Source organism: Nicotiana tomentosiformis, chromosome 3 (genome assembly GCF_000390325.3).
Source record: "Nicotiana tomentosiformis chromosome 3, ASM39032v3, whole genome shotgun sequence".
Lineage (NCBI taxonomy): Eukaryota > Viridiplantae > Streptophyta > Magnoliopsida > Solanales > Solanaceae > Nicotiana > Nicotiana tomentosiformis.
In genome coordinates this window covers 83058250-83082052 of record NC_090814.1, presented here as the reverse complement: position 1 = coordinate 83082052, position 23803 = coordinate 83058250, and the positions used below count along the sequence as shown (strand labels likewise).

General features: G+C 39.6%; 1 protein-coding gene across 1 annotated transcript; it reads right to left on the bottom strand.

Annotated features, from left to right (window-relative positions):
• Positions 1-251: 251 nt before the first annotated feature.
• Positions 252-2935, bottom strand: LOC138908094 (uncharacterized). Its single transcript, XM_070198734.1, has 8 exons — positions 2391-2935; positions 2005-2332; positions 1611-1880; positions 1340-1462; positions 1152-1250; positions 813-1102; positions 699-756; positions 252-488 (listed from the first exon to the last, which is right to left on the bottom strand). Exons 1-8 carry the CDS (start codon positions 2933-2935, stop codon positions 252-254), a joined length of 1950 nt encoding a protein of 649 aa, XP_070054835.1.
• Positions 2936-23803: the final 20868 nt, after the last annotated feature.

Genomic DNA, 23803 nt, shown 5'->3' with positions numbered 1-23803 from the left:
AAACTCATCTATTTATATAGGGCTGAAAATTTCAGACATCTCCATCAGTTGGAGATATAGTCGTGTATCTTCATTAGATTCCTTGACGTGACTCATCATGTCAGCCTTTCCATTTTCTATGTCAATGACTTCACCAGGAACAGATGAGTGTTCTTTGTCTTGATCATTCTTATCATGTAAGTCCTTATCATAAAAGTGGAGAGATTCATCAAAGATCACATGTATGCTTTCCTCAACATATTGAGTTCTTTTTACTTTGTAGGCTTTGCTTTATGATGAATATCCAGAAAGATTCCTTTATCACTTTTGGCATCAAATTTCCCAAGTGCTTCCTTGCCGTTGTTGAGAACGAAACATTTACAGCCAAAAGTCCTCAAATGGGTTAGCTTGGGCTTCCTTCCGTTCAGCAGTTCATATGGTGTTTTGTTTAGGAGGGACCTAATCATGCACTTGTTTATCAAGTAGCATGCAGTGTTGACTTCTTCTACCTAGAAACATTTTGCAATACTATCAATCAACATTGTTCTTGCCGTGTCTTCAAGAGTCTTATTCTTCCTCTCCACAATACCATTTTGTTGTGGTGTTCTTGGAGCAGAATAATTGTGAGTGATGCCATTTTCAACACAGAATTCGTCGAATTTAGCATTACCAAATTATGTCCCATGGTCAAACCTGATACATACTACATTATTACCCACCTTTACTTGGATCTTCTTGACAAATGCAACAAATACTTGGAAGGTTTCATCTTTGGTTCTGAGAAACAAAGTCCAGGGAATCTGGAGTAGTCGTCCACAATGACGAAGATGTACCTTTTTCCTCCTCTGTTTGGCACTCTCAAAGGTCCACATAGATCTATATGGAGAAGATCAAGTGGCCTTGAGGTACTAACTTCCTTTTTGGGCTTGAAAGAGGATCTGACATGCTTTCCTTTAGCACACGCATCACACACCTTGTGATCTTTGAAGCTTGACTTGGGCAGACCGCGAACCAGGTCCTTTTTGACCAGTTTGTTTAGCAGTGAGAAACTTGCATGACCGAGCCTTCTGTGCCATAACTCAGCATCATCATCAACATCACTTAGACAACTGAGATCACCACTCTGCAGGGACTCAAAATCAGCAACATAGATATTTTTTCGCCACTAGCACCACTTCACCAATCACAAGATTTCTGACTGTGCATATCTTTGACACAAATTCCACCTTGTTTCCCTTGTCACGAATTTGGGAAACACTCAACAAGTTGTACTTCAATCCATTGACATAGTACATATTTTCAATAGAATGAGAGAGTGACTTCCCAATCCTTCCAACTCCCATAATGTATCCCTTTTTGCCATTTCCAAAGGACTCCCTCCTTGCAGGGCCTTCAGTGAAAGGAAATCGATTGTACTTCCAGCCATGTGCTTTGAGCAACTACTATCCATATACCATTGTTGGTTGCTCCCTTTCACTGCTCCCTGCACAAGGAAATCAAGGGTTAGATTTAGAAACCCAAACAAGTTTAGGTCCCTTGTAATGAGGAAAGGGATGAATGAGAGTTCTTTTGGTCCAAGCAGGCATCATGTGTCTTTTATATGAGGGACCAGGTTCTCTAGCAGTAGTTACCTTCTTAGCAAACACTTTGTTTTTCTGTTGAGACTGGAACTTAGCCTTACAGGTTTCCTTAAAGTGCCCAGTGTTACCATAGTGAGTGCAGAGCCAATTGTCAGGTACAATAACGTACTTGCTATGAGGGTTGTAGGGAGTTTTTTCCATTTGGAACCCGATTCCTTGCCTGTTTCCCCCATTGTTTGTGTACATGGTAGTGATAGCATCAGAGGACCAGGTCCACTTGATTGATTTTTCAAGATCACTTTTGACTCTACCTAGTTCTTCCTGAAGTTGTTTGTTCTTCTCAAGTTCAGCACACAGACTAGATATCACCGATTTATCTTATCTTCAAGACTATGTTGTATTTCATCCACAACTTCCTTTCCCTTTTGAAGAATCCCATGCCTACCTTCTCCTTTACTTCTTCAATTGTATCCTTCAGATCTACAACTACTACTAATAGATCATCTCTCACATGCTCTATGCTAGCAACGTTTTCAGTCAAGGCTTCTTTCTCTTTCTTAACACACTTAATGGTCTCCTTTAGATCGACCACAACAACCACTAGATCGTATCTCTCATGTTTTACGTTTGCGATGTTTTTAGTTAAAATATCCTTTTCTTTCTTCAGACACTCAATGGTTTCTTTTAAATCTACCACAACAACTACTAGTTCATCTCTCGACTGTTCTGCTTCTCCTAGTTCAAGATTCAGTGCATTTTTATCATTTATAAGACTGTGATAAGCATTAATTAAAACATTTGCTAGAGATAAATTTTTTAGGAGAATAGGACTTTTGATTTCTTTGAACATCTAGAAAATTTACCTCATCATCATCGTCGTCATCTTCATCATTATCGGACTGTGCCATCAAGGCAAAGATGGAGTCATACTCAGCTGCTTCACTTTCCACAGCTATCATGGAGTTGTCACCTTGATCATCATCTTCTTCAGATTCGCTGGAAGAGTCTCCCCATGCAGCAAGAGCTTGTTTCATAACATTGTCAGCGACATTTTTCCTCTTGAAACATTTGCCAGGAACCTGGTTCCTCTTAGCGGCTTTGTCTGTGTTGTTTTTGTATTGATCTTTCTTTAGGAGAGGAAAATCCTTAATGAATTGTCCTGGCTTACTACACTTATGAAAAAGGTCATAATTTTTTGGCTTGCTGGAACTACCCCTTTTTGGAATGCCTCCATTTCTGTGAACCATTTTCTGGAATCTTCTTGTCAGGTAAGCCATATCAGTATCCTCACCACCTGAATCATTGTTGTCCGTCTTGAGGACCAGGTTCTTCTCCCTTTTGGGCTCTCTTCTCTCATTGTCCTTCTTCTTCTTCATTTCATAGTTTTTCAGATTGCCAACAAGTTTATCGATGGTTAGCTTCTACAGGTCCTTTGCCTCTATGATAGCGTTCACTTTATTTTCCCAGGAACTGGGCAAAACATTGAATATCTTCCTAATAAGTTTGTTTCTTGGAATGATTTCTCCTAGAGAGTGAATCTCATTGATGATAGAAGTGAACCGAGTATGCATGTCCTGGATGGATTCATCATCTTTCATTTTGAAAAGCTCATATTTTATGGTAAGCATGTCAATCTTTGATTGCTTAATTTTTGTTGTTCCCTCATGGGATGTTTGGAGAGCCTCCTAGATCTCTTCAGCAGATTGGTATGTTGAGATCTTGTTGTATTCATTAGGACCGATAACACATACAAGAATTTTCTTTGCACGAAAGTTCTTTTTTGTGGCCTTGCGGTCAGCATCATTGAACTCCTTTCTTGTTTTGCGGATTGTTGCAGCTGAATCGCCACTTCTTTTTGTGGGGACGAAGGGTCCATCACAGATGACATCCTAGAGCTCTGACTTCAGCCACGATAAAGTCGTGCATCCTAGTCTTCCACCATCCATAGTATTGGCCATTGAATCTTGGTGGCCTGTAGGTAGATTGACTTTCTTTGAAGGTTAGTGGAGCATCCACGAGGATCTTTTCTTGGTGTTATCCTGATAGTAAGAACTTGCTCCGATACCAATTGACAGAATTTAAGGATCCACCAAACTATATAGGGAACCAGGTTCTCTATTAGTTCCCACAGAATACAGCACACTGCAATAGGTAAATGACACATAGAAGTTTTATGTGGAAAACTCCCAGCTCACGGGATTAAAAACCACGACCTACCCTTGTAGGATTTCAACTTCACTACTAAGTATACTTTAGATTACAAACTATTGTAATCTAGGAATTAACCTATTAATCCCTCTCTAACTTGTAACAACTCTATTACAAGCCAGTTTGTAATAACTCTATTATAAAGACCTCCAACTCGACTAAACTAGCCAAGATACAAACACAAGGGTTTATGATTTACAAAGGTTTCCTACACAATGCTTCTAACTAAGCTAAGTAGGAATTACAAGTGAAGAACTTTAACAAAGGTGCAATACAACTAAGGACATGTAATAACTCAATACAGGGAACTGGTCCGTTGTTATGTTGTTCTTTGTTCTTGATGCTCTTGAGAATTGCTTGCCAGATTGATTGGTCACTTGAGAGAGTGCTTGATGGATTCTTCAATGCTCAAGTGATGTTTTGTCTTTGGTTTAATGTTAATATAACATTGGTGACATCACTTGAATGATGCAAGAATGGATGGTACAGGATCATTCCCAATAAAGTTGACTGCTGCACTGTTTTGCACTGTTGCGTATGCAGGCAGCAACTTTACAGCTGTTGGAGAGTTGACTAGTAAGATCACCAGGGGAACTGATGTACATCTGTTCCCCTTGTTGATTCTTTGACTCTTGAAGCGTTGATTTACTATTCTAGCTCAAGTCTTGTTGTTTCCACATACTTGAGAATGTGTATCATATTCCTTATCTGATTCTTGTCATTAAGTTCGTTAGATCATCAAAACATAACAAGGTACATCAAAACCCTGGACTGCGATTAAGTCACAAGTTTTGACCGACTTTGTGGCCGATTTCAGTCCTGGACTGCTTTCTTTGGCCACCAAAGAAGTGATGATGGTGTCGAAATCAACATCGGGAGTCTAGACCTTGTTCATGGACGGAGCTTCCAACGTGAAAGAGTCTGGTGTAGGCGTAGTATTAATCATCCCCTTGGAAGAAGCCCTAAGGCAGGTCATAAGAACTGTTCCCTTGACTAACAATGTAGGCAAGTATGAGGCTTTGATTGCAGGACTTGAGCTGACCCAAGGACTGGACTCCGAGGTCATATAAATCAAGTCTGATTCCCAACTGGTAGTAAACCAGGTATACGGGATCTTCGACACCAAAGAGGAACGTATGCAATAATATTTAGTGAAACTCCAGACTCTGCTCGCACGGTTCAAGGAATGGTTAATCACCCACATCCCGAGAGAAGAAAAGTGGAAGCAGATGCACGAGCCAATATGGGATCGTCCATGAAAATGAAGGGTTTAGCATCTGGTATGGTCGTGCAGCTTATGCATTCAGTATTGGATGTGGGCAACTATTATGAAGTAAATGCGACCAATTTGGTCTGGGACTGGAGAAATGAGATCATTGACTATCTTGAGCATATCAAACTACCCGAGGCCAATTGTATAGAAAGTCTTTCCAAGGCCTGTTGGCCCGATGTTTAGGAGCCTCCGAGGGTAATTACGTCATGAGAGAAGTTCACGAAGGAATTTGTGGAAATCACTTGGGTACGGACTCGTTGGTATTAAAGCTAATTAGGACAGGTTACTACTGCCCCCAGAAGGAACATGACGCTGAGACATTTATTCAGAAAAGTGACAAGTGTCAATGCCACGCGTCGTTGGTACATCAACAAGCAGAACTATTGCATTCGGTATTGTCGCCTTGGCCACTCATGAAATGGGGGATGGACATAGTCGGTCCGTTACCGCCGGCTCCCGATAAGGTAAGATTTCTTTTGATTTTAACTAACTATTTCTCTAAGTGGGTTGAAGTAGGTCCTTACCAGAAAATTGACGAGCACGAAGTGGTCGGTTTCCTATGGGAGAACATAATTTCCAGGTTCGAGATACCAAAGAAGATAGACTACGACAATAGGCCACAATTTATAGGCGCAAAGGTCACCAAATTTCTTGAAGACTTGAGAACCAAAAGAATGACATCTTCGTCATACCACCTGAGTGCAAACGGCCAAGCGAAATCGACAAATAAGGTGACATTTACCGGGAGTGCTATGTGCATACCGGACAACGGCCAAATCAAGCACGGGAGAGACACCTTTCTCTCTTATATACAACGTAGAAGCCATGATCCTGGTGGAAGTGGGAGAACCTATCCTGAGATACTTCCGGGCGGACGAAGAAGCAAACAACGAAGCGTTGCGGGTTAGATTGGAGCTTTTTGATAAACGCAGGGATTTATCACATATAAGGATGGCGGCCCAAAAATAAAGAATGGAAAGATATTATAATCGAAGAGCCAATCTCCTTTATTTCAAAGTGGGAGATTTAGTTTTAAGGAAAGTGACTCAAAATACCCGATAGCTCAACACAGGGAAGCTGGGTCTGACGTGGGAAAGCCCCTACTGGATTTCAGTTGTCACCGGGAAAGGATCATATGAACTGAAAAATCAAGACGGAGTAAAAATGCTGAGCAACTAGAATATGGCATACCTCAAAAGATACTATTGATAATAAGCACTGCCTGTACTGAAAGTATGTGTTATACTCTCTTTTTTCCTTCATCCAAATTTTATCCCAATTGAATTTTTCAGGCAAGGATTTTAACGAGTTAGCAATTAAAAGCATACTATGAAGGAAGCAACATCAGCAGAAATAAGACCTTTAAACGACAAGGCATGGAAATAATGAACCACTACGGGATAGTTAGATAATCTTTTGCTCGATAGCAAAGTTCCTAAATCGGACCAAAGGTTACTCGATCGTTCACGAGTGCAAGCCACTGGGGGGTGGTTAGATAATCTTTGGCTCTATAACAAAGTTCTTAACGAAAAATAAAGCTTACTACCGGACCAAAGATTATTTAACCATTCACTAGTGGGATATTCAAAGGAACAAGACTTTTAGTGTTCCAATTCGCATTCTTCACATTCGAACACTGGGGGGGGAAGGGGAATGATATGAGAATACGTAAACATGATGGCCACATAAACCGGGACTATGAAATCCAAGAACAAAAATGTATCATCGGGAACGGAGGCTGCGCGGCCAGCCCCGTAGAAACAAGTTGTACAAGTTAGCCACAAGTAATGACAATTTTCTTTTCAGCACAACGAATGCTTATTTACTTTTGAAAATGGAAGGAATGTAGTAAGGTCCTTTAATTTTTATCTTGTTTCTTGTCCAAACGATGAATTAATTTTATCATTTTAAAGTTAATAAAGTACTTTAAATGCTAGTGCCAGAATGAATAGGAGACGTCCTCTTCAAGAGCACCGTAAACATAAGAGGACCCTCTCTTATGAAATCCTCACAGTAAATGGTTGATTCCGAAAAAATTTATGCCTGAAATCCAATTGCCATCGGGAAAAAATGCACCAGAAGCCCATAACTCGAAGCAAAAAAGTAAAATTTGCGCAATGCTTAAATGAAAAAGAACTTTTACAAACGTGCCAAGCAACACAAGTACAAAAGTATGAATAGAAAAACAAAGGGAATAAAAAGCAAAAAACTAAACTACTGTGTCCTCAGAACATGGGAGAAGAGAAGCGTCTGCGCCCCCAGGAGAAGTAGGCAGATCTGCCACTGGCTCGGTACCTTGGCCTTCATCATCTTCCCCTTCAAGTCCCCCACTCAATGAGAATAGGCCCAAAGTGAAGGGGTACGTATAAATGTACGTAAAGCCCTTCTTAGGAAAGGTTACTCGTTCCACCAGGTCGGAGCGATGATGTCTAGGTTATGGCAACCACAATCTTCCTTCACAGTAGGAATGCTAGAAGGACGGATGGAAGGAGGGTACACACCAACAGCCCATGTGCGGGAGTTAGCAGAAGGAAACTTCTCTTAAAAGTCTTTGGTTGTATAGAGCCTTCTGGGAATAATGATGCTCACCGTAGGAGGGGCAGCATTATCGATGCTTTCTTTGATTTTTCAAGGGCTTGAGTGCTTGGAGAAGGAGGCCATGATTAGCAGAAGGAAGTAAGAATTCTTTGAAGAAGAAGGTTAAAGAAGAGTGAATACAAAAGAGAGTTGAGTAAGAAAAAGTTGATAGAGTTCGAAATATTGTGAAGTGAAAAAGAAGAAAAATGAGACGTATAAGTAAAGAAATAGGTGGCTAAAATCGTGGACGTGATTACCTCGACAACCGGCGAAAGTATTGCTAAATCGTGGAGTGATACGTGTTTGGGGAATTAAATGCGGAGAGACGTGCATCTAATCAAGCGTCGGAAATTTTTCAGATGAGATTAGAAAATTTTCCGCCAAGAAAGGTATCTTCACCAACTTCCCGATGACACAAAGATGTGCCACGGGAAAGTAGGGAGAATATCTGTATAGGGTAAATCGGTTCATAATAAATGCTCGTATAATAGAGCGACACGTGGAACCCGAGACACACGAAAAGCGAGACAGGTGAAAACCAAGACCGAGGGCAGCAACTTCAGGTAGCACCGGAAAGCCCCCGAAGAGAATATTGCTAATGGAGACAAACGAATGCCTACCATCCGATAACATTCAATGGAGAATATTCTGCAGTATTAAATACACAGACCGTTATAGAGAACTTTGGCATCCATAGCCTACATTACACATTCTTCAATGGCCCCCATAATTGTCATTTAAGAAAGGTTTTATACTAGGACCTTGTTCCCTAGGTACAATTATAAATAGTAACTTCAACAACCATTGTAAATGACACGAATTTTCTGACAAACTTATGTTATATACTATTCAAGAGCTCAATAATATTTTATTTCTTACTTATTGATATTCATATTGTTGCCTTCGGAAGTTTTGCTCCCGGAACCAAGCTATTTGCTGTCTTATCTCGATTTCAACGCTAAGTCTTGCATTTTGTTTTATTTATTTAACATTTTGGGATCAAATCGATTCTCTTGTCTATATACCACGTTACAAATTCAACTATACCATTTTACGGGTAAACAACTATGAAGAAGTAGTAACAACAACCATGAAACCTTAATAAATTAAAAAAGGAATCAAGTTTGTGGTTTTAATCATATAAGTAGTAACAGTAACCATGATAGTTTCAAACTCTAGATAGCCTGTTTGATCAGAAAAATGAAAGCAAACTACGTTGAACTCGTTACATATCTTTTTTCCGTGATTCAAATAAGCATTGAAGGTAAATGAGACACAATCATCTTCAGGTTTCTTGTAGAATTCCTGTACCAGCAGAACATGAGAACTATATCCAAAAATACAACTCCGATGGATCTGAATTAACAGTCATATCTGGTTGTCCTGATGGCTGAGACTAATATACTTGAGAAGCAGTTTCTTCAGATGTAAGTTCCAGAAATTGTTTATCTCATTATCTGTTCTTCTTGTTAAATGGGGGGCTATGGCAGAAAACCTGAAGAATTTTAATGCTTGACCAATGAAAATGAAGAAAGAGGGCAAGGAGAACATTGCATACAGAGTTTAAAGCATTATAAAATATTCTAAGAGATGATACGGCTTAATATTATGGCTAAGAGTTGAAGTTCCAGTATATATAAGCCAGGTATTGAAAGGAAATTAATGCATCTATCTTATGGTTTAGAGGAAATTTCTGTGGAACCTTCCACTTTTAAACTCTCTAACTAATTTGTAGCTAGCTAGTACGATTTTATACAACAGCTTTATGGAGAAAATTCCATGACTTCCAATCATTAGACCTTCATTCTCCGAAAGCGCCTTCTTTTGGCGATCAGTGTATGAACATTTGATAACTTACCGAAGAATTGTAGTAACAATTAAGTAGTACAGTTTCTAAGTAACATAATAGTATAAATACGATATCAATTCTTTTACAATGTCAATATATAATCAAACTCGCATACAAAGAGGAAAAACAGAGAAAAAGATACATAAATAAAAATAATTTGAACATAAACAAATAGCATCCGAAGAGTTAATTTATGAGGATTACATTCACAATATATAATGGAAGTAACTACAGTAGACAGCAGGACATCCGCACGGCACAAATCACCATATTTCATCTCCACTGCCACATCGTTTATTATTAAAGATAGCGAGAAAGTTAGAAGTTTCAAATAGCATATTTTAAGAACTAATTAAGAGAAATTCCACCATCCAATACTTCTTTTATAGAATTACATCATTAATTAATCCACAGGACTTTCTCGCAAATATCCATATTAAGAAAAGTTGAAAGCAATTAGGAAATAATCATGTGAAAATGTTCTTCAATTTGCATGCGTAGAGAACTAAACAAATATAGAAAAATGGATTGTAACAGATGATGAAGATGGAAGAAATATAACAAGGAATGTGGGTGATTACTAATTGAGGTGTAACTTCTTGTTTTTATGTAAGTTGATGAACGTTTTGCACTTTGCAGTGAGCTAGGCAGCAACGTAATGCAGAAAAGAGAGATCGTTGACCCCGAGAAGACTTTTTGAATAGATGTAACATGTATAAAATTACAAGCTTTAATGATACTTTTGGTTTGTGCCAAACTAAAAGTTTTTCTTTTGGTACATGATACGCAATTGCCTCATAAGAGGTCTAGCGGTCGTTGCAAATATAATCTGATTTACAAGTCCGGAGTCGAATCCCATAGGGAATTAACCTACTAATTACAACCACTAGTTTCACACAAATTCAAGTATTCAACTTTCAAAAATATTAAATAACGATTTGAATGTTTAATAACTAAGAGCAAAGTAATTAAGATACAATAATTTATACCTAACGGAGCAAATATTGTAGACAAGATTGAGAATATCCCCCACCACGTTTCCTGTAAATTCGCTCAAGTATTCTCTACCGATCGTGAGTACTTTGGGTGTCGTAGCTCTCTCTCTCGAGTAACTACCATAATTTACTAGACGTATTCTCTCGAACTATACTAGTTGGCACTAATTCACCGCTCACTACGATCACACCAAGGTTTTGTTATCTCTAATCCCGCCTTTAAACCCTCCGTATTGATCTCTCAAATACGTTAGGAGTGGTGTTGCTCAACAACTACATAAATGTGTACTCTCTCTCGAGCAATATACACACTAAATAGGTACAGTTAATTGCGAGCTCTTCAATCAACAACAATAAAAAATATAATTGAACAAGTAGAGAAAAATCAAAGGCAAATCTATATTAGACGTAGTAGAAAATCATCCTCCAATAGGTCCATCAAACCCTAGATGAAGGGTTTAGCTACTCATAATATTATGTAAGATTACAATATAAAAAGTCATAACCAGCAATGCAAATATGAAGAAGAAAGTGAAAAACTCATAGAAGAATTCTCCGCCTTGCTCTTTTCTTTGTGTTCTTGCCTCCTCCCGATCGATCTTCTCAAAAAATGAGTTTAGAGACTATTCATATGGGATAGGATTAGCATGGGCCAAAAATAATACAAGCCCACTTTGGAACAGCCTTTTTAAGTTAGCTCGTTCACTCTCTAGTGCGCACGCGAGCGTGAACGAGCGAAGTGTTTCTCTTTTTCTTTTCCTTCTAGATCTCTCGTGCACTTCCATGCCTTTTTGCCATAATCCGCTATTTTTTCTCAAGCTTTTCCTCAGCTAAATCGTTCACTCTTTCGTGTGCACGCGAGAATGAACGAGCAAAGTCCTTCTTTTATCTTTTGGTCCCGAATCAACTTCTTTTGCTCACTTTTCGTCCAACTTGCTCCTACATATAAGAATGTACGTAATGAACATAATTCACTACAAAAACTCATGTAACCTACCGTAACCACATAAGTTATCATATGAAAGTACACCAAAAAATATGCATTTTTGGCCGTTTATCAACACCCCAAACTTAAACTCTTGCTCGTCCTCGAGCAACTTTCAAAATTATGCACAATGGCAAGAAACACATTTTCAAAATATACTCAATCATCATACCAATGACAATGGCTTATACAAACACTTAAAATTCAACATGAGAACTATTGACATCTTTTTTCAAAAGTAGACCCATGCCAAGACTATTTAAAATATTTGTGCGACTTTTTCTAATATCCTAACCTCAAAAGATGACTTCAATACATTCCATACTATGACTCACTTCTTATGTCAACTCAAAATGCTCGGACTTAACCAATCTCTTATAAATCATGTGCCCTCACCACAAACCAATGAGAGAAATTAGTCCACACACTCAAATATGCATTCAAGTATAATTTACGGACTTACAAATCGAAAGAATTCGCTCGCTCTCTCAAAGAAATCTATGTGCATCCCGAGGTCATTCTATAGGCTTGCCCGTAGTATATGTCTCTACTAATTTAAGCTTGCGAAGTCTCGGATCAATTAGGTCTTTCCAGGTTGTAATGTAGGCTAAGGGATGAGTAGGATATATTTAGATATAGTGACTAACCCTCCCAAGCACTTTAATACACTACACTTAACTTTCAAATACATACTCTTCATGACCAATTCAAGCAATGCCACAAAATCTTATACAATTTGGCCCTTCATCTTTAAGCACAACTATGCATTCACTAGCTCGGATAAGAGGAATAGGAGGTGTATTTTCTATTTTTTTATTTTTTCAACACTCTCCATACTTTGGGATGTCCGGCTAATGATTTTTGAAAACATACGTGCACCTTTTGGTCTTTCTGTGGTTTCACTCAAAAGCTACCTCAACTCTCACCTTACTCTTCTAGCGACTTAAGTGCTTTCAGAGGTAAAGGTTCAAAAGATCTAATTAAGAACAAAAAGGGAATCAGCTTGTAATGTGGGTGCCAAAGAAAAGGTTTATAGGCTCAAATGGGCTATCTAAAGATTTTTTTTATGGTGGCATACTAGCTCAATGGACAATCAAAGAAATGCCTACATCCTCTCCAAGACTCACAAAGCTTACTTATTTTGCTTTGACTAACACAAGGGGCAAGTTCTAGACTAACACACGATAGCACAGAATGTAATCAAGCCTCACATCACACAATACCCATGATTCACTCCAGACGGCTCAGACCTGACACTCTAGTTAAACAACTAAGTACAACCATCATATTAATTCAACACATGGAAAGTAATCATAGGAGTCAACAAATGAACTTAAGCATCAAAAGAAAGTCATATATATTCTCAAGGCATGTGGGCACATAGAACACGAAGAAGAAAATTAATTCAAATATTACAGCTCTAAGTCACCGGCATAAAACATGTCAAAAAATATTGATACTCAAATTTTTTCATTCCATTATCAATTCTATAGAAGAAAGAAAAAGAAAAATCTTTTTGCATTTTTATTTAGACTTTAATCCCTCAAAAAAACTGTCAAAGAAGTCCATCATCGGGAAAAGTTCAAAAATTTTGAAAATTCTACTTAAAAAAAAATACTACCCGGTTCAAAAAAAATTGGCATCCTCGGGAACGAACCGTGGTTTAAAGAAAACCCGGGATTACGCCAATTAAAAAAAACTACAATTGTACAATTACAATTCTGATAACCCTACCCCACACTTAAGGATATATACTGTCCTTTGTTGCAAAAGATCATAAAAAACAAAATAAAGCTCAAAAGTAGAGTGGGTGTCAGAAGCTCCCTGAAAATCACTCAAGCTGCAGTGAGGACCGGCCGTGACCATCGGTCCTCAATGCTGATGGGTCCTCCAAATTGACACCAGACGTGTCGACTGCCTCTATCAGCTCACCCGCTCTAGCCCAGATAGGTCCAGTACTAGCAGCTCCCACAACATGTTCACCAGCTCCAGATGGGTCATCAGCTATTGTGCCCTCAATTGCACTCATATCCATTTGTATCCTAATGTGTGGTGGCCTCGGTCTATAAATTTCCTCAAGTATCTTAACAAACTGCTCTCTCATCCACTGCTCTCTTGTCTCCTAAGCATATAGCAAAGCATGATCCCGCACCTTCAATTCTTCCCTTAACAAACGAATCTCGTTCTCCATAGCACTCAAGCACTCATAAGAGATTTTCTTCTTAGCTTTGTCCCCATATGGATCTTGCACACTGAAAATGTTATGTAATGCTTTGTCCATTGCCTGCAACAACACATCAATGGACGTAGCCAACTTCACACTGCCCCTCTTAGCTCGTCTCATTTTTTGCTCAAACTCCTACAAAAGTGCAGTTAGTGTGTGGACGAAATAAAGTCCCCACTGCATGTTATCCCAGGTCTTGTACATATGGCTCTGCATCACTTCCCCAATATTCATATCAATACCTATCATCAAAGAAAAAATAAGAAAAACACGCTCCCATATGACAATAGTCTTGTGTGTTGCATGCATCAGTCTATTACAAACCCAATTTAACCATGCCCTGGCTTCTTTGTTCAAGTACTTCTTCGCTAGGCCTTGGTTCTTACTCCACCTAGCACCAGATGATGGATCACATAGAACTTCTAGCATACGTGTCCGATCAGGCCGTCGTTCTCTCCTCTAATATTTTTCCATGGATCGTTCAGGAACGTTGTAGAACCTGTTGATTGCCTCTGCGGAGATGTCCACCTCATGACCTCTAACCCAAACAATGTCATCATATTTTTTAGGATCCCGGTTGGAATATAGTTCTTGCATGGGTGTCAAGTTGGCCTTTCCTTTTGGTCCCTGTGCAAAGTGTGTCCACCCTCCCCGCTCAATCTGTGCCACTATGTTCGGACAAGCCTTACCGGCGGACGTCATGTTCAATGGTCTTTCATACATCTTGGGATTTACCTATTTCCATTTAATGTCACCCCACAATTCCTAAGCATCCTCACTCATGTGCTTATCTTGCCACCCTGCGTTGCCAACTAGAGCACTAGGTTCGCCTTCACCTTCAGGTAATGGAACTATCATCTCATCCTCAAAGTTGTCAGATTCAGACTCGGACTCGGACTCAGACTCCACAATCTTATGTGATTTACTTTTCTCCTTCAACTCAGCTGCTTTTCGCTTCTTAGCAGGAGGCGAATTAGAAGCTCTTTCTCGGATTTGGAGTGGGGCTTCTCTTTGCTTAGACGGCTGTGGGAGTTTCTACATGGGCAGCTCAATAATCATAGCAGTGGCCCCATTAGCTACCTCAGAACTCCCAGGTGCCATATGATCATTCTTCCTCTTTGTCCTCTTCTCTGTAGTTGCTGTCTCCGATATGTTCTTGTCAGTCTATGTCTTTTTCGAGGGAGGTTTGCCAGCACCTCCTGCTCCATGACTATGAGTGGGTGTTTTGGAGACAGCCATAGTACCTATAGAAGAAACAATTAGAATTCTCAGAGTAAGCATGCAACATCAAGTCATTAAGAGTAATTCAATGGGTACTCAGAATGCCCCAACTGTGCCATTAGCATATTTACCAAAATCAGTCTATTCATGTAACTTTTAGATTTTTACTCAGATGATTGATATTACAACATACAAGTATTATAGTACGACTGAAACTTCAGAGAATAGCCATTACACCATAGCAGTTGAGTCAACATATAGCCTTGTTCGACAAGTGACAACTATTAGCACACTAACAATTTGTTCATGATTCTTCTACAGTTAACAACAAAAGCATAACGTGTAGCGCGCTACTGAGCAGTACCTTGACAAGCTTAAGTAGATACTGTAACCCGACTACATATCATTCAAGTACGACTATAGACAGGCAGCCAGCGTGTATATAATCTACGGGCAGCACACATAACTCATACAAAATCCCTGGATGAAGGCACGCACTTCTGTGCCTAAGTCGGCCGAGGTTTCACTTTTATCCAAAACAAATGCAAGTGACGTGCAACCGACCTAAATGGACACCCCACCCTCAAGAGAAGTTCATAATACCATTGGACTTAGGCCAGCTACTCAGACTTCACAAAGCTTATTAAAAATCTCATTCAGGCAATTCATCGGATACCTTGTATGCACAATTTTCTATTACTTCTTTTAATCCCATTGGTATATGGTATTCCCTCCCAATTTGAGTGAGGTGGTGGGAATTCTAGTTTCCCATCTCACCATGTTTAAACAATAAACAATTTCCAACAAGATCTCCTTGTAATCAAATATCCTAAAACAAATAGGAGAAATGAAAGAAAGAAAAAAAAACAGAAAAAGAAAACAAGAATAGGGCCTGGGACGGGGTTGCACATGATGGGGATGGGGTGAAACAAAAGATGGAGAAGATAGGAAAAAGAAAGAAAGAAAAGTGAAAACAAAAAATCTTACATGATGTGTGTGTGCGCCGCGAGAGACGAGAGGCAAAGGAACAATTTTATTTTGTTTTGAGGTTTAATTAAATGGGGGGGGGGGGGGGGGTTTAAGAACAATTTGGCAGTGGTCGCGCGTTTTAGGCAGGCTTCACTATCATTGGAAAATTTAAACTCACATGCGCTTGTGCATTCTCGCGTGTGCACGAGGGGGTGAACAAGCTATTATGAACACAGAAAGAAGACTCGCGCAGTGGCCGCGTGTTTTGGCCATACTGCGCTGTTTCTGGAAAGTTTGGCTAGAGTTCTAGCTCATGCAATTTCACACGAAGCGAGGACTTGAACGAGCATAGGCCGAGCCGAATTTCACTTGTTCTTCCTCCACACTCTATCTCGAGTTCGTCACCTCGAACCTTGCTCGAATGTATTCTATTGACCCTGCACCTACTCACACACATATTAAATTATAGAAAAGTCAAAAACAAATAAAGAAAATAGCAAAAAGCAATAAAATTGGGTTGCCTCCCAAAAACCGCCCGATTTAACGTCGCGACATGACGAATACAACATTAAAATGGGTTGCCTCCCACGAAGCGCCTGATTTAACGTCGTGGCACGATGCAGGCTATCGAACTTATTTCACGCAACATTTGAGGCTCCTGCAAATGAGTAACCGATACAACCTTTTCCTCATCCATGCCAAGGTAATGTTTCAAGCTTTGCCCATTGACTCTAAACCTGTTCGTTCGATCCAATTTCCACAGCTCCACTTAAGAATACTTGTACAACTCTAAATGGTCCCGACCATCTAGATTTCAGCTTACCTGGAAATAATTTCAATCTTGAATTATACAACAACACGAAATCTCCGAGTTTGAAAGTCCTCTCTTGAATTTGCTTATCGTGCATGATCTTTATCTTTTCCTTATATAGCCTGGTGCTCTCAAAAGCATGGTAACGAAACTCATCAAGTTCATGAAGCTCTGTGACTTTGTCTCAAGGTTTAATTGCCTTAATGCCCAAAAAGCTCTATCCTCTAGCTCCACCGATAAGTGACACGCCTTTTCATACATCAATTTGTACGGTGACATACCAATCGGAGTTTTAAATGCAGTGCGGTAGGCTCATAGTGCATCATTCAGTTTTTTCGCCCAATCAGTTTGAGTAGCATTTACAGTTTTGGTCAAAACACTCTTGATTTCTATGTTTGACACCTCCACTTGCCCACTTATTTGTGGGTGATACGGTTACGACCTTATGGCGAACGCCATATTTCTCCAACAACTTTGCAAATGACCGGTTGCAGAAGTGGGTGCCTCCATCACTGATGATCGCTCTTGGAGTACCAAATCGGGCGAAGATATTCTTTCTTAGAAAACCAATAACTCCCTTTACATCATTTGTTGGGAGTGCCATGGCTTCTACCCATTTCGAGACATAGTCCACAGCTACGAGTATGTAGTTGTTGCTATATGGGCTGACAAATAGTCCCATAAAATCGATTCCCCATACATCAAAAACTTCTACCTCTTGAATTAGGTTCATGGGCATCTCATGTCGACGTGAAATATTCCCCGTCTGTTGGCACTCATCACAGCTTTTCACCCAGATGTGTGTATCTTTAAACAACGTCGGCCAATAAAAGCCCGACTCCAGCACTTTAGCAGCTGTCCTTACTCCTCCAAAATGGCCTCCATACGGGGAAGCATGACATGCCTGCAAAACAGAAGGTTGGTCTATCTCGGGAATGCATCTTCGGATCATGTTATCAATACAAATCCTAAAAAAATATGGTTCATCCGAGAAATACATGTGACAATCACGAAAGGAATATTTCTTTTGCACAAAGGACAAGTCATAGAGAACAATACCGCTCGCCAGGTAATTTGCAATATCTGCATACCAAGGCGCTACCTCAAGGCTCGTGGATAAAAGTTGTTCATCTAGGAAAGTCTCCATGATCTCTTCCACTTCAACCCTCTTTTCAGCTCCTTCAAGCCTAGACAAATGATCAGCAACTTGGTTTTCTGTTCCCTTTCGGTCACAAATTTCCAAGTCGAACTCTTGCAGCAGTAGCACCCCATCAAATCAGGCACGACTTTGACTCCTTCTTCTCAATTAGGTACCTGAGAGCAGCATGGTCAGTATAAACAATTACCTTCGAGCCTATCAGGTATGACCTGAATTTGTCAAATATGAACACCACTGCTAGCATCTCTTTCTCTATCACTCTGTAATTCAGTTGGGCACCACTCAAGGTTCTACTTGCATAATAGATTGGATGCATGACTTTATCTTTTCTCTGCCCAAGAACTGCTCCGACAGCATAGTTGCTTGCATCACACATCAGCGCAAAAGGTTGTCCCCAGTCGGGTGCCACTATTACTGGTGTAGTCACCAGTCTCTTCTTCAACTCCTCAAACGCTACCCTACAGTCATCAAAAAAACACAAATGGGTGATCTTTTTCAAGCAATTTACACAAAGGGTTAGCAATTTTGGAAAAATCTTTTATAAACCGCATGTAAAAACTGGCATGACCAAGGAAACTTCTTATGGCCTTGACAGAAGTGGGTGGAGGTAACTTCTCAATTATATCAACCTTAGCACGGTCCACTTCAATGCCCTTACTTGACACTAGGTGTCCCAAGACTATACCTCCATGTACCATGAAATGGCCCTTCCCCCAGTTCAGTACCAGATTAGTCTCCATACACCTTTTCAATACTCTTTTCAAGTTCATAAGGCACTCATCGAATGAGTTCTCCACCACTGAGAAATCATCCATGAAAACCTCCATTATGTCCTCTACCATATTTGTGAAGATGGCCATCATGCACCTTTGGATTATGACGGGTGCATTGCATAGGCCAAACGGCATTCTCCGAAAGGCATAGATGCCATACGGGCAGGTGAACGACATTTTCTCTCTATCCTCCGGGGCAATAGAAATCTGGTTGTACCCCGAGTATCCATCCAGGAAGCAAAAGTGTGACCTCCCCCGCTAATCTGTCTAGCATTTGATCAATGAAGGGCAACGGAAAATGGTCTTTTCGGGTGGCCTTGTTCAATCTTCTGTAATCCATACAGATTCGCCATCCTGTGACTGTTTTTGTTGAGATCAACTTATTGTTCTCATTTTGCACTACAGTCATTCCACCCTTCTTTGACATATACTAAATCGGGGTTGACCCAGTTGCTGTCAGAGACGGGGAAGATGATTCCCGCATCTAACCGCTTGATCACTTCTTTTTTCACCACTTCTTTCATATTGGGATTCAGCCTTCTTTGATGTTCTCTGGAAGGTTTGTGCCCATCTTCCAGTATAATCTTATGCATCCAAAACGTTGGGCTGATACCCTTTATGTCTGCAATGGTCCACCCAATTGAAGTCTTGCACTCCTTTAGAACCTGCAAAAGTTATTCTACATGCACATCTAACAAACCAGATGAGATAATAACAGGTAATGTTGAACTAGGTCCCAAGAAAGCATACTTGAGGTGGGACGATAGCGGTTTTAGCTCCAACTATGGTGGCTCTTCGATTGATGGCTAAGTTGGAAGGGTCTTTCTTTCTTCTAAGTGTAAAGGCTAAAATTCGAGCTCTCTTTTCCAGTACCCTTGGCCTTCAAGGGCCAAAACCCACTCCGCTAAGTTCTCACCATCTGTCTCTTCTAGGTTCATCAGTCAGGCCGCTAGTGGGTCTTTTGCATTCAATGCCTTATCTTCCTCCTCCAAAATCACATCCACATCTTCTATCAGAGAGCAGTTAGCAAACTCACTTGGTCGCCACATAGACTTCTGCACATTGAATATTATCTCTTCATTATTCAGTCTCATCTTTAGCTCCCCAGTTTCACAATCAATTAGAGCTCTCCCAGTGGCCAAGAATGGCCTTCCCAAAATTATGGGAATTTCCTCGTCAACCCGATAATCCAGAATGACAAAATATGTCGGAAACATAAACTTTCCAACCTGCACAAGTATATCATCAAGTATACCTGATGGCTTCTTCACCGTTCGGTCAGCTAGTTGTAGTAACGTGGATGTGGTTCTCGCTCTTCCAATTCCTAACCTTTTATAGATAGCTAAGGGCATAAAATTTATGCTTCCCCCAAATCACATAATGCTTTAACAAAAGCATAGTTGCCTGTTGTGCATGAGATTGTGAAACTCCCTGATTCGGCTAGCTTCTCAGCTATAGGTTTCGTCACGATAACACTACATGTCTGAGTTGGTGTAACAATTGCCAAGTCTTGAAAGTCGAACTTGTGAGACATCAAGTCCTTCATCATTTTTGCATAACCAGCCATCTCCCTTAAGGCATCAATCAGTGGAATGTTCATTTGAATCTACTTCAGCATTTCCATGAATTTCTTATACTGCTCATCCTTCTGATATTTGGTCAACCTCTACGGGAAGGGTGCTAGCGGTCGCTTCTTTCCTGTGACTTGAGTTTGATCCTATTCAGGCACTTTTTCTACTGCCTTCTCTTGCACTCCCTCAGCCTCATTTTCAAACTTTGTTTCCTTGTTTATTTCCTCCTGGGTGACATGATTCTTACTTTTGTTAGCTTAGTTGACTCATCTACCTCAATTGGTACTGGCACAAGTATCTCAATTGGTCAGCTCTCGCGAGAAATTTCTTGATCTAGATCAAGATCTCTACTATTTCTCAGACTCACAGCCATCAACTGCTTCAGGACCTGCTCTTTCGAGTTAACATGTGTGTCCGCAGGTAATGCCCCTTGAGGACGATTGTTAAGGGCCATGGATATTTGCCCCAGTTGAATTTCAATGCCCTTGATAGCTTAGGCATGTGATACTACCTTTTCTTGTATCTGGTTGACCTTTTCTTTCATTTTCCCGCTGGACCCAATGAGTTGTTGCAACATTCCTTTTATTTCAAACAACCCATCATCTTGTCGCACTATCTATTGTTGTTGTTGTTGAGGTTGTTGATAAGCTAGTTGCAGATTCTGCTGATTGTACCCTTATTGCCTTTGATAAGGCACAGCATGACCCTGTGGTCGTGCAACTCCAAGATTATTATTATTGTTGTACTGCTGATGTGCTAGCCTATATTGTTGATTTTGTTGTCCCCAAGTCTGACTGCCTTGTCTCTGGCCTCCATAATTGCCCATATAGTTCATATTCTCTTGATAGTTCTAATTTTCACTCTCACCACTCCACGTGCACACATATGGCTGATTAATGCATGGTGTGAATAATCCTCCATTTGTCGTGTCAACTATGTGCACCTGCTTCTGGCCTGACTCATCAATCATTTTGGTTAGGATACTCAATTGCATCATCATCGTAGCCATATTCTCAGCCATGGAGTTGTTTGGGTCTAAAGCTACTGAGTGAACTACAGGAGTGATTGCAGAGTCTCTTGTCATCCATCATGAGTTTTGAGCCATTTTATCAAGTAAAACCTTGCATTCCCTGAATGATTTACTCAAAAATGCTCCATATGCTAAAGCATCAACATTTGCTCGATTTAGTGTCTTGAAAGCTTTCTCAGGGTCCGATAATGCTTCGTACAATTCACCAATTCTTAAGGAGTTTCTAGGCATGCACCTGCAACACATAAGACTACAAACGTTAGAGTTTCAATATAATGAATTTCAAGTCGAGAAACCTGACTAAACTAAGAATTTTCGCAATTCATCTAGCTGTAATTAATAACAACATTAATTTAAATTTGATCACGCCCAACTATGCCTCCTAAGAGATCTAGCGGTCGTTGCAAATATAATACAGTTTACAAGTTCGGAGTTGAATCCCACATAGAATTAACCTACTAATTACAACTACTAGTTTCGCACGAATTCAAGTATTCAACCTTCAAAAATATTAAATAACGATTTGAATATTTAATAACTAAGAGCAAAGTAATTAAGATGCAGTAATTTATAACTAACAGAGCAAATATTGTAGACAAGATTGGGAAAAGTCTTGGGTTATGATTTTTCCTATTGTCGGAATCTCCCCCACCACGTTTCCTATAAATTCGCCCAAGTATTCTCTACCGATCGTGAGTACTTTGGGTGTCGTAGCTCTCTCTCAAGTAATTACCATTTATTTACTAGACGTATTCTCTCGAACTACGCTAGCTGGCACTAATTCACCGCTCACTACGATCGCACCAAGGTTCGTTATCTCTAATCCCGCCTTTAAACCCTCCGTATTGATTTCTCAAATATATTAGGAGTGGTGTTGCTCAACAACTACCTAAATATGTACTCTCTCTCGAGCAATATACACACTAAATAGGTACAGTTAATTGCGAGCTCTTCAATCAACAACAATGAAAATATAGTTGAACAAGTAGAGAAAAATCAAAGGCAAATCGATATTAGACGTAGTAGAAAATTATCCTCCAATAGGTTCCATCAAACCCTAGATGACGGGTTTAGCTACTCATAATATTATGTAAGATTACAATATAAAAAGTCATAACCAACAATGGAAATATGAAGAAGAAAGTAAAAAACTCATAGAAGAATTCTCCGCCTTGCTCTTTTCTTTGTGTTCTTGCCTCCTCCCGTCTGATCCTCTCAAAAAGTGAGTTTAAAGACTATTTATATGGGATAGGATTAGCATGGACCGAAAATAATACAAGCCCACTTTGGAACAGCCTTTTTAGGTTAGCTCGTTCACTCTCTCATGCGCACGCTAGAGTGAACGAGCGAAGTGCTTCTCTTCTTCTTTTCCTTCTAGATGTCTCGTGCACTTCCATGCCTTTTTGCCATAATTCGTTGTTTTTTCTCAAGCTTTTCCTCAGCTAGCTCGTTCACTCTTTCATGTGCACGCAAGAGTGAACAAGCAAAGTCCTTCTTTTGTCTTTTGGTCCCGAATCAACTTCTTTTGCTTACTTTTTGTCCAACTTGCTCCTACACATAAGAATGCACATAATGAGCATAATTCACTACAAAAACTCATGTAACCTACCGTAACCACACAAGTTATGATATGAAAGTACACAAAAAAATATACATTTTTGGCCGTTTATCCGTACACAATCATACATGCACTCCCATAACAATGCCATAGCATGTGGGCATATGTAAAACTACAAATTTTACGGATACTTTTGATTCTGGCAAAATCTTTTCATTTCTTTTTTGAATTTTATGCATAGTCAAATATCACAAAAAAAATAGAGCAGGACCAGTAATTTGTATAATCTAATTTTAAGTAACAACCAGAATAAGAATGATTATTTACATGAGTATTAAGGTATGTTAAGTTAAACAATTCGTTACATTATCAAAGTGTATAAATTAATCCAAATCAAAGAAGTTTGTGGGTCCAAGTTTGTATGAAACGCGTCGCAATGCATCTACTTCTGGAGAAAATAAGGACCTTTTTGCTCATGGTGGGACTGACATGATTCTTGGGGGCCAAGCATTACAATTACAGTATTATCAAGTCAAATGTACTTTCTTTCATGTAAACATTAAAAAGGTGAAGAGATCGAGACTAGAAATGAGTCATCTCTCAAATTCCTTCAAACTATTTCTTTAACTTCTTTCTAACGAGGGTGAGGTTTTTTCTTTTCACATTTTAGTATTAACACTATCTTGTGTAAGTTGAAGGAAGAAAAAAAAAAAAAGAGAAAGAAGGATAGTGCCTCGTTTGGATTTGTTCTACAAATAAAAATTTGTATACGGAGCTGAATAAGCGATTGCTAAATACACGATTATTTAGCGCATTTATCCTCTCTCTTTTTCTCTTTTAGAGTATTAACTATTAAGGCATATGACACATGCATTTTTTGAAAATGTTATACGAAGTTCTTAGGTGTTTGGCCGTAGAAACTTCATCAAAAGAAACTATTGCCGAAACGAGCTAAGAGGCTCGTTTGGTATTCTTTTCCCAAAAAGCTGTTGCAAACTTTTTTGGATAAGAGTAAAGTGCATGCCTTTGAACACCTTAACA